This window comes from Centroberyx affinis, unplaced genomic scaffold (genome assembly GCF_046629955.1).
Source record: "Centroberyx affinis isolate AG114_WGS23_722 - 3 ecotype Tasmania unplaced genomic scaffold, CSIRO-AGI_Caff_v1 ptg002461l_1, whole genome shotgun sequence".
NCBI lineage: Eukaryota > Metazoa > Chordata > Actinopteri > Beryciformes > Berycidae > Centroberyx > Centroberyx affinis.
Window position 1 is genome coordinate 60,132 of NW_027280694.1, and position 12,369 is coordinate 72,500.

The 12,369-nt window shown below is 43.6% G+C and overlaps 1 protein-coding gene across 1 annotated transcript in view; it reads left to right on the forward strand.

Moving 5' to 3' along the window:
• The first annotated feature begins 580 nt into the window (after nt 1-580).
• The window catches only part of LOC139656359 (serine/threonine-protein kinase DCLK2-like), a 25,303-nt gene continuing 13,514 nt past the window's right edge, over nt 581-12,369 (forward strand). The window contains exons 1-2 of the mRNA XM_071533909.1: nt 581-1,034; nt 9,009-9,454. Of these exons, the coding sequence (XP_071390010.1) occupies nt 581-1,034; nt 9,009-9,454 (900 nt within the window). The remainder of the gene's footprint in view (nt 1,035-9,008; nt 9,455-12,369) is intronic.

Below are 12,369 nucleotides of genomic sequence, written 5' to 3' on the forward strand. Positions count from 1 at the left end.
CAGATTACTGGGACTACAGCTGGGTTACTGGAACTACAACGCCAAAATACATAGTACTCCGTAGCCATTTACCGGGATTACGGTTGATTTTGTGGACCAGGCTGGCTATTGTCTTCATATTGGCAGGAATAACGGATATATTGGGAAGGAATTGTTAAAGATGAATGGGGCGTCAGGGTGGTGCAGAGTTAGAGAGTCCGTCCCGTACCCAGAAAGCCCCAGGTTCAGCTACCGCAACCGTCAATATCGTGTCCATCCACAGCCACGTGTCCTGTTGAAGTACGCTTGAGCAAGGCACTGAACCCCGGGGAATCATCTGGAATCGCTCTGGATAAGAACGTCAACGAACTTGGGAAATACTTGGGAAATACCGGGACCACAACCAGGCATACGGGTCCACAGCAAGGCTACCGGGTCTACATCCATTTTACTGGGATTAGAACCAGGTTACCAGGACTATAGCTAAATTACCCGGGACTTCAACCAGGTTACCGGGTCTAGAGTCACTGCTTGTCACTGTTGAGAGATGATCCTCGGGCAGCGGGAACACTATTGAAACGTTAGCGGCCCGTCATTCACCATGTCCCTGAACAGCAAGAGCATCGAGCTGGAGCATTTCGACGAACGGGACAAAGTTCGCCGCGGCCGCTCCACCCGCGCCAAGAGAGATGACTCCACCGGCGGCGGCGGCGGGGGCGGCGGTGGCGGGGGGGGTTCCGGTCCGGGGTCCCGGGGCAGCAGCCTGGTTCCCAGCCCCGCCCACAGCGCCAACTGCAGCTACTACCGGACCCGCACCCTGCAGGCGCTCACCTCGGAGAAACGGGCCAAAAAGGTCCGGTTCTACCGCAACGGCGACCGGTACTTCAAGGGTCTGGTGTACGCCGTGTCCAGCGACCGGTTCCGCTCGTACGACGCGCTGCTGATGGAGCTGACGCGCTCGCTGGCGGACAACCTGCACCTTCCGCAAGGGGTTCGCGCCATCTACACCGTGGACGGCAGCAAGAAGATCACCAGTATGGACGATCTGGTGGAAGGTAAGACTCAGAACTCTCTACCTCTTTGTTATATTCTACGTACGTCAGCTCCCCCTGCTGGTTGGAATGCCAAATGAGCCACAGGCGCAATATGGAGGAAAGTTTAGCGCTTTTCCGTGCCTTCATGACTCAAATTCTTATGTCAGTGGGACGGCTATTTATTATTACCTCCGCCAAGGAGGTTATGTATTCGGTGCCGTTTGTTTGTCTGTTTGTCAGGAGGATTACGGAAAAACTACTGGCCCGATTTTCATGAAACTTCGTGGAAGGGTGTAGCATGGGCCAAGGAGTGCCCGTCTAGTTTTGTTTGCAAAACATTAAAAAACGCATTTCTAAGGGAGGTTTTATTATTTGTTAAAGCAAAGTAACAGCCTATCATAAACAGGTGAGCATTGTCACCCAATCATCCAAAAAAAATCGAAATTAGCACACAAATTCAGGCATGAATACAACTTCCGGTCAAGTTAACAGACTCGAGATGATTTGGAAAAAACAAAAAAGTTTGATTTTTTTCAATGAATCCATCAGTGAATCCAAAGCAAACGTCGTCCAGAAGGGGTCGCCTTTGCTCCGTGAAAGTTCTCTCCCATAGGAATGAACGGACATCCGGCCTACTGGAACATAATGGAATATATAAACGAGGCGTAATTGTCAAGTCTATCTGTCACTCTCTCAATCAGTCAATTAGTCAATAAATCAATTGATCTCCCCTACTCACCATTTCCTTCCTCTCTCCCCTCCATCTGTCTTTCTTACACAAACACACTTGAATCATTTATTTATTCATGTGTACATCAACAGCCGAATAATCAGTGAATAATCAATACAGAGGCAATCACAGCGTTTCCAGGATCGGCCTGATGGCAGTGTGACACACACACACACACACACACACACACATAGAGTCTATTAACAGTGTCACTAAAAGGCATACAGTCATAGCCCCATAGTGATAATGTTAGCTAATTTGCCATGCCATAGCATACACATATTTAACAACGGTGCTGGAAGAGAGAGCATGTGCAAAACATTCCATAAAGATGCTTTCAGAAATATTGAAATTAAAAGTTTCTAAATATAAAAAAAATGTACTATAAAGAGCAGTCTGACACACTAGTGCAGAATAGAAATAAATAAAGATAAAATGTATATAAAGAAAAATCTAGGGTGCTTAAGACTTTTGCACAGTACTATTTAGAATTATCTCTCAAATATTTGTCGACGTCTTCCTGATATTGAGTTGAAATCCACATCTCAACTGTCTCAAAGCTTAAAAATCACTTCTGTAACTCGTCTGCTTCTCTTTACCTACACTCTCTCCTCCTTTGTGATTGGTGCAGATTTAATTTAAGGGAAATCAATAAGGGATAATGGCTTTTACCTGGATTAAACTCATCAGTGTGCTTAATGAAAAGAGCGTCCGTGTGTCTCTATAACACTGTAATAACTCTAAAAATACAGCCGGCCTCCTCTTCCTCCCTTGTCTAAACTCATTTAGCCCAGACACAGACCAGCGACTCCGTTACATCACTGAAATATTGATGCGTGATTGGCCGCTGATGCTCGCTAATGCATGTTAGCGGGCAGGAAGCTGTACGGGTAAGAGATGTACTGAAAGACAGACGCATCACTCTTCAGCACTTCCTGGAATTAACAAATGACAGACTGAGGCTAATTTACCAACAAACAGGATGTGATGCTTTTAGACTTTAACGCCGCTGTGAGACACGGACCTGAAATATAGATATAAGATATGGATGGAGGTTCAGGTTCGAGATGTTAGCATTAGAAAATTAAAAGTGAAAATGTAAAGTATCACAATAGTGTGTGTGTGTGTGTGTGAAGCATGTGATGGAAATGTTGGGATTGGGAACAAAGTTCTTAGTAACTCAAGCTTATCCAGGGGCCAGTTGCATGAAGCTAGTTTAAATCTAGTCTAAGCCTTAGACTGGTCTTAGATTCTCAGGTTGGACTGGGCTAATTAAGACCCTCTGTTACTTAAATATTACGACTGACTTATTTAGATGTAGGACAGGTAGCCACCTTCCCTCTAGCTAACCTTGAGTTAAGAACTTTGTTGCTATGGCAACGAGTCCGCCTAACTGTCAGAGCGGGAAGTTTAAATACTGAAGCTGTTTCATACAAGATGCCAAATCTTTGGTTTTTGGAAAGAACCTGAAGAAGAGAGCGAGTCTTTAGAGAGAAAAACAACCATGAGAGATCTACAACAATCAAGAAGTAGTATGAACGGGTAAATGTAAGTGTCTATAGTAAGTTTGACTTAAGGCCACATTTAAGTCTGAGACCAGATCTATCTTTATGCAACTGGCCCCAGGAGGAAGGGGCTAACTTGGACTAGTCTAACCTGAGAATCTAAGACCAGTCTAAGGCTTAGACTATTCTTAAACTAATTTTATGCAGCTGGCCCCAGATCCAGGATCTGACGAAGGATCTGACGAAGGATCTGATGAAGGCCATCATGGCCGAAACGTCATGTTTTTAATGCAGTAAATAGAGTCTACTGTATATTCTTCTACTGAGCGAGTGTTGTGCCCAATTTTTTTTTGTTCTCTTTACCATATCAGCCGACTTGCCAGCTAACTCACCAAAACAATGTAATGTTATGACAGGTAAAACCAAAGCACATGACACATGATTTTCCTGTACAAAACTCTGTAGCTGCAGACCGCTGCATAGATGCAGTCAGAGCCTCTGGCCCCGCCCACAGTCTGTCAGAACAGAGCGACACATCGGCCAGGTCGCTCACAGGGAGAACGCTCAGAAAGGCGAACTGAGAGAGAAATATACCAGTCGGTGGACGCTTTCACCCATAACCACCTTATTTTTCACATGGGCGTTGAATTGAACCCCTAACCCCGGCTGTGTCGGTGCCTCGCTCGACCCACTGAGCTGCAGAGAGAGAGAGAAGGGAGGGAGAGAAGGTGAGAGAGAGAGAGAGAGAGAGAGAGAGAGAGAGGTGTTTTGTCGTCTCTGTTCAGGCAGTCAGGTATTTGAATAAAACCCTGAGGCTCCTGTCAGCTGCAGCCAGCTGGTTTGAATAGCAAAGTCAAAATCACCATGGAGAGACAAGGTCACACACACACACACACATAATACCTGCGGAGAGAGAGAGAGACAGAGAGAGAGAGGGAGAGAGACTATTGGTTAGACTTCACCCGATGGGTTACACTCAGAGCTTTGACTTTGTTTTTCACGTTTCGTTGTCTTTATATTTGCTGATTTAAGGAAAATCTTATCATGCTGATAAAGTTGTTTGAATTGAACAGAGAGAGTGTGTGTGTGTGTGTGTGTGTGTGTGTGTGTGTGTGTGTGTGTGTGTGTGTGTGTGTGTGTGAAAGAGAGATAGTACAGTGTGTAAAGAGAGAGTGTGTGAGTGAAGGGAAAGATAGGTGGATGGAGGGAGTGTGTGTGTGAGAGAGAGAAAGAGAGAGAGAGAGAGAGAGAGAGAGAGAGAGGGGAGATAGGTGTGAATGTGTTACAGATGAAAGAGAGGAGAGAGAGGAGAAATGTGTGTGTGAGAGGAGATAGTGAGGTGCAGAGGGAGAGACAAGGCTGTGTGTGTGTGTGAGACAGAGGGAGTAAGGTGTGTGTCGGGAAGATAGATAGAGAGAGAGAGAGAGAGAGAGGAGGTGAGGCGTTTTCAACCATATAAGGTAATACAGGATGGCTACTGTACATCGGCTGTGATCGGCTGCAGTCTGCCGGAGAGACTGAGGGATTTTTAAAATACATTTATTTTCTATTTTCTACATATTAAAGCTACGTTGTTCAAGAAAGGTGTGTGTGTGTGTGTGTGTGTGTGTGTGTGTGTGTGTGTGTGTGTGATCGTTAAAGGACAAAAGGACAATTCAGGGTGATTTGAGGTTTTTGCCTCATTTTTTCCTGTCCTTTTCATACTGTACAACATCTCATCCATATTCTGTATCTGCTCGCTCCAACACTCTCTCTCTCTCTCTTTCTCTCTCTCCATCTCTCTCTCTCTCTCCCTCTCCATCTCTCCCTCCCTCTCTCTCTCTCCATCTCTCCCTCTCTCTCTCCATCTCTCTCTCTCTCTCCCTCTCTCCATCCCTCTCTCTCTCTCCATCTCTCCCTCTCTCTCTCCATCTCTCTCTCTTTCTCTCTCTCCCTCTCTCTCTCCCTCCCCCTCTCTCTCTCTCTCTCTCTCTCACGTTTCGCTTTAACAATATCACTGCACAGGACATTCTGGGTAGTGAAGTCCTCCAAATTCAAACAGTTACCCCTTGATGCCACTGGGGGGCGCCAAAATATAAAGTTAAGATGCAAAATTTTGTGCCTCAAATCATCTGGACTAACAATCGAATGAAACTCCAAAACACACAAACAAACAAACAAACATTTTTCTCCATTGAAGAAAGCTTAACTTTGAAGCGATAGATTTGTAAAATATCGCTGATGTATTGTACAATTTAGGAATTTAGCTACTGCTCTCTTCCAAAGGGATCATTTGATTGGTTGCTGCTTGCGGGGATCGAACCCGTGACCTGTTGGCGTCTCGAACCACAAGACCGACCAAAAGCCACAAATCAATACATTTAACAGGAATGTCTTGGTTCTTCGCTTATTGATGGTAAAATATCCGTTGCCCAGTGTGTTGCCCATGTTGGTCCAACTACACAGACAGTTTAACCACCGACTGTAGAGTGTAACAGGGTGTAGACTTTCACTGTATTGATCTGCTAAGAGGGAACTTCATAGAGTGCGACCACCAGCCAATACAGAGACCAGAGAGACCAATAGAGACACCGACAGAGCAATAGAGACACCAGACAGAAGAGACCAAACTGAAGTGAAACCCTAACAAGAACTCTCTAGCTTTTGTCCCCGACCCTCGTTTCTACGGGTGAAAAGATTTTAGTTTAGTTCAGACGTCACAGTTTGTGACTTGATGCATGAAGAGAAGACTTGAGACTTGACTTGACTTGTTTATTTATGTATTTATTTGTTGGTTTATTTAACAGGGACAGTGCACATTAATAAACATTTCTGTAAATGTGCCAGAGTTAGTCCTGCCTGGGCAAGTACTTGGGTTCTGGTGACTTGGGACTTGATGCATGAAGAGAAGACTTGAGACCTGACTTGACTTGGGTTCTGGTGACTTGGGACTTGACTTGCTGCATGAAGAGAAGACTTGAGACTTGACTTGACTTGGGTTCTGGTGACTTGGGACTTGACTCTGACTTGTACTCTGATGACTTGAAAAGGTTTCTAAAGTCTTGACTTGAGGTCTTGTGTTTGTGTAAATGACTCAGATTGAAAGTGATGAGATTTGTTCCAGCAGACGATTGAGCAGAAAATGATTGAATTTATTGAAGTTGAAACTGATTCTAGAAATCAAACTCATGATGCTCTTACCAAGTTTTTATCCTATTAAAACCATATTGCATTGAGAAGTCCTAGATATTTAGTTTTCTTTAAGATATTAAATTGATACTGGACTCTTGATTTGTTCTGACTTGACTTGCTGTTCTACATTTAGACTTGAGACTTGACATTAGTGACATGGACTTGACTTGGACTTGACTTGGTAAGCTGCATTTAGACTTGGGACTTGACTTGAGACTTGAGCCTCAAGGCTTGAGACTGACTTGGGACTCAAGTGAAGTTGACTTGGTCACACCTCTGATTATTATAATTATTTTAATCCAACTGTATATAACTGTATATAATGAAGGTCTTAATGTAGAGTAGTAGACTCTGGTCTCAGTGCAGTATCGTAGTTCCTGCATGACTCCAGCTGTCAGTCAGATGTGACCTCACTGTGTGACTGCTGACATTTTCAGGCCAAGCATGAGTCCGCAGCAGCGTGTCCAAAAACACATCGTGTCACATGATCACCGTGTCCCATGATCATGTCTCAAAGATCACGCTCAAATGCCAAGTGTGATCAAGAGGAATATTTTAGGGAGGTTGTTGTTTTTTTGTTTTTTTTCATAGATATGTTTATTGACGTTTTACACTTTACAGAACATACAAGTGCATGGAGAAATGTATATGTAAACATAAATAGGACACAATAAAATTCAGCACATACTGTATATAGCATAATATGAGAATGAGAATAGCATAATTTAGCTTTAAATTCCTAGAAAACATTTTGATGTTTAATATATGTAGATATGTTCTGCACTAAATGCTGAATCCTGAGTCCCCTCCTTCCTGCATCATTTTGTGAAATCAGAACCTAAATATCTTTCCGATATCAGTTCAAAACAGTCTCCCAAGCTGTTTCAGTATGAATTTTTTACCTTGCCTTAATATCATATTGCTAATATTTCATGTTTGTTTGGGTTGACGCTGAACTTCAGCTCACCCCCTGCAGCTCACCGTCCGCCAAATCCCTCCTGGGTTGCTTCTCAGAAATTAGAAATCATTTTAACACCACTGTAGTAAAGCCCCTGACACACACACACACACACACACACACACACCGTAGGCAGTCAAAACGGAGTAAAGTTACAGTAGACGGTGTGTGTTGTGGACCTCACGCCACCAGCAGCTCCAGACAGACAGAGGAGGCTGCAGCTCAGAGCGAGGAGGAGGCATGACTGGAGTCAACCTGACATCTGCTGTCAGCTTCACTCTATTCACTGTCCACACACACACACACTCATATACACACATACACACACACGGCTTGTATTACTATACTTGTGAGGACCTTCCTTTGACTACATTCACCCCCTAACACCGAACCCGAACCCTAAACCAGCCTCTGAAAGACGGTGAAATGTCCTCATTTTGGTGGATTTTCCTCATGTCTCTATCCTTATGAGGACATTTGGTCCTCATAAGGATAGAAGTACAAGTACACACACACATGCATATGTTTTTGCAATAATAAATAATACATTTTCACAATAACAGAACTTCTGCTTCCTTGTTTTCATTAGATACTGCTCAGTTAAGGCCTGGTATGATGTGTAGAAAATCAGGCCTTGCACTGTAAAAAAATACATCGTAACAACTCAGCCAGTGGGGTGAAATACACTTATTTCCAACTTAATTTTAAGAATTTCTTGAATGCAGTGTCATTGTCTTGATATTAAGAAGATCGCGATAGGAAGGAGCATGGTGAATTTTTTTAGCTTTTGCTCTTTTGCCCCTCAGTCCTTTATTTTGCACCAGTTGGCCTCTTTTGGATTTCTTCCCTTTTTATCAGAGTGTGAGTTCTTGTTGGATTCTTTTCCTCATTTGGTGTAGTATTGATTCATAAAATCTTTTCTTTTTTCAAATAAGTAAAAAAAAAAAATCAGCCAGTGGGATGAAATAAACAAACTTATTTCTAGGGCTGTGCAAAAAAATCGACACAGCTGAGTATTGCAATATTTTTTTCCATGATACTGTATCGATTTTCCAGCCCCTCGTATCGATACATAAAAAAAAATGATTCATGTTTTAAACAGATTTAAAATGTCCTTAAATTTCCCTCAAATCCCTTTGAATTAAATAGTTTTGACTCAATTTGTCCACTGAGTTATCAATATAATGTGATGGACATATTAGACTACCCAGGTGGTACAGAGCAAGTTGTATTTTCAGCTCTATTTTTACATTTTCAGTAAATTATGTAGAGTATTGCAATGTATCGCAATATCTATCGTATCGCAATGTATTGTGAGGTCCTTGCCAATACCCAGCCTTACTTATTTCCGACTTAATTTGAAGAATTTGATGTTAGGAAGATTGCGAAAGGAGGGAGCAATGCTAGTAAGATTGCGATATTAGGAATATTGCAATGTAAAGGATCATGCCGATTTTTTAGCTTTTGCTCTTTTTTTGTCACTTTTGCCCCTTAGAAACACATCATCTTTTTTTGCACCAGTTTTGGATTTCTTCCCTTTTTATCCGAGTACGAGTTCCTGTTGGATTCCTTTTTGCATATGAAACCTAACGCCTCTTTTTTCCCCCCTCTGTCCCTCCCTCTCTCCTCAGGCGAGTGTTACGTCTGTGCGTCCAACGAGCCGTACCGCAAGGTCGACTACACCAAGATCTCCAACCCCAGCTGGAAACCCGGGGCGAGCGCCAGCACCGGCACCAGCACGGCCGGGTCGGCTTCGGCCCGGTCCACCGCCGCCGCCGTGTCCGCCGCGCTGTCGTCCGCCGCCGCCGCCGCCGCCTCCTCTTCCTCCTCCGCCGCCGGCACCGCCACCGGCTCCAGAGAGCGTCCCGAGGGCCGCGAGGGCCGCGAGAGCAAAGACTTCATCAAGCCCAAGCTGGTCACGGTGATCCGGAGCGGCGTGAAGCCCCGCAAGGCGGTGAGGATCCTGCTGAACAAGAAGACCGCTCACTCCTTCGAGCAGGTGCTGGCCGACATCACCGAGGCCATCAAGCTGGATTCCGGGGCGGTGAAGAGGCTGTACACGCTGGACGGGAAACAGGTGAGAGACGCACGCCGACATACCGGAACTGACAATTTGGAAAACTTTGTCCGTAAGGTGAGCTCGGTGTTTGATGCTGACTTTAAAGGAAAAATCCACCCAGAAACACTTGAACACTGTTAAAAAAAGCAGCTGTGGCCGATGTACCTTGCAGTCCTGGGTCCCTTTTGTTGTGGTTCGGTGTCTTTTTCGTATTCCTGTAGATGAGTGGCTAAATTTATACGAGGTTGAGATACTTCCAGCAGCTACAATGGAGTTTAATTATAGAAACAATGCAGTTTGATATGAGAAAATGTTTCAGGATGTAAAACATCAGCGGTAAACGTCAGGTTTTGGTGTCAGTCCCTCAGAATCAAAGAGCGAGGGCTTCTTTCTAGAGCCGCCATTTTGCACCAAGAGACATTCAACAATCATACAGGGAGAAATCCATCGGAGAAGAGGAGCGAGAGACCAATTTCTCCACCCACAGGAGCAGGAGAGAGACCAGAATGCAATGCAGCAGAGAGACAGGATGAGGGTTTGGAGTAAAGGAGCGACTCTTGCTTTTTCTTGATGGGAAAAACTCACTTTCTTGCTATCGTTATCGCTCTCTCTCCACCTACAACGTCTGGATGCAACAAGCCAAGGCGAGTTCACTGGGGGTTGTCGAAAGGCATTCTGGGAAATGTAGGAAATCAGTAACTGAAGGACAAGGAGACAAGGTACACTAGTACACTACCAGTCAAAAGTTTGGACACACCACATTTTTATTTATTTTTACTATTTTAGACATTTTAGAATAACAGAACTATCTTATATTTTAGATTCTTTGCCTTGATGGAAAGGCAAAGGCTTTGGAAAGAAATTCATACATAGGATCAACTTCACTATTTATATTTGTCTAAGAAACTCATTTCAGAATCAGAATCAGAATCAGCTTTATTGGCCAAGTATGTACACATACAAGGAATTTGACTCCGGTTTTTCTTTGCTTTCAGTGTACTTACACAGAATAAATATACAGCTAAAAATAAGGACAACAAGATGGACAGAGGTAAACCTAAACATTTAACTACTATGTACAAATATGCATATATATAAAAATGTATCAAGTATCAATCATTTCAAGCATTTAAGCAGGAGCCTTTAGATCAAAATGGCTTTAAGAGAATTCAAAACATAGTACATTCAGTCAGGTGGGTCCAAACTTTTGACTCTTGACACGATCGATGATGTATAAAACGTCTTCGGTGGAAGTTTCCTTTGAGAAGTGTCTGTTTTAAGCCAAAGTCTGAGCCAAGTCAGTCGTTCTGAAGCTTAACGTTTGGTGTTTTATCTGAAGTTGTTCTGTTTAAAGCCGAGGGATTGAGACAGTCGGCTTAAGTTTATTTTTCTGCTTGCGGCTGATATTTTCCGACGCACTCTTTCTGTGATCCCGGCTGAAACTCGCCCGTTTGCGCTTCGTATTTCAGTTTTTAGGACGTGGATTTAAACTTATCGCACGCTCACTGCCCGCCTGGGTTATTTTTACAACCCGCTTTGAAGTCAAGAGGTACAGATAAGAGAGCCGGCTGTGACACAATGACGACAGAGAGAGGGAGAGAGAGAGAGAGAGGGAGCGAGAGGGAGAGAGGAGAGGAGAGGATGGAAAGTCCTTAAAAGTTTTCTTTAGGCTGATTGGCGGTTTTCTCCTGATCCACACCTGTCAATCAAACCGCTGATGGAAGCTGATTGGATGGGGAGAGAGAGAGAGAGAGAGAGAGAGGTGTGTGTGAAGCATTCAATACAGTTCACATATCCAGAATGTTTATACACACACACACACACACACACACACGTGTTGGGGTCACAGAGGTCAACAGCACCAGGAATGCTGACTGTCTAGAAAGGTGGACATACAGACAAAAAGACCTGTCTGTCTGACTCTGTCTATCTGACTCTATCTGACTCTAACTGTCTGTCTGACTCTATCTGACTCTAACTGTCTGTCTGACTCTGTCTGTCTGTCTGACTCTAACTGTCTTTCTGTCTGTCTGTCTGTCTGTCTGACTCTAACTGTCTGTCTGACTCTCTCATTTTATGTAATTCTCCTCTATTTTATCTTGTGTACCTTCTTGTTTTGACCTAATTTTGATTTGAATGTATTTTTAAGTATTACTACTGCTTCTGCTACTACTACTACTACTACTACTACTACTGTTAAAGTATGTATTTACTTGTTTTTTGCTGGAGTTCAAAAAACAAGATGTAATTTCTATGAAGATACTTGTGGAAGCAGTACACTAATGTAGGGAGCTTTCTGCAATAGATTACATTTATATTAAATTAAATAAGAACTTTCCCATTCAGATCTGGTTCACTTCATCTGGGCAGTATTGATCCTGAAGTCTCACTGATGTGTGATCGTCTGTAGCTCCCGATCCCAGAGTCACATTTCCTTGAGTGACAGCTCGTCCGGCTCAGGAGAGAGTTTCCTGTCGATTAGTGATGTCATTTAAGCCCCTCCCCCTTTCCCAATTGTCAGTTTTTTTTCATCCTCCATATATCCGGCCCAGAAATTGTGCTGCTTTTCATCATCTATTGATCCCAAAGTCACACTGACATGAGTGATGGTTCATAAGACTCAGGAGAGAGTTTCCTATCGATTAGTGATGTCATTTAAGCCCCTCCCCCTTTCCTGATTGGCTTTATCAGTACTGCTACTACTGCTACTGCTGCTAATAGCATTATCCTTTTCTGTCTCTCTTTTTCTATCTGTTACTTAGTCTCTTTCACTCTGTGTACCTCTCTCTCTCTCTCTCTCTCTCTCTCTCTCTCTCTCTCTCTCTCTCTCTTTTTCTCTCTCACTCTTTTTCTCTCTCTCTGTCTCTCTGTCTCTGCACTTTCCACCCCAGACTAGTTCAGTCTTTTCAGACTCAGTCAGTCTGAATGAAACA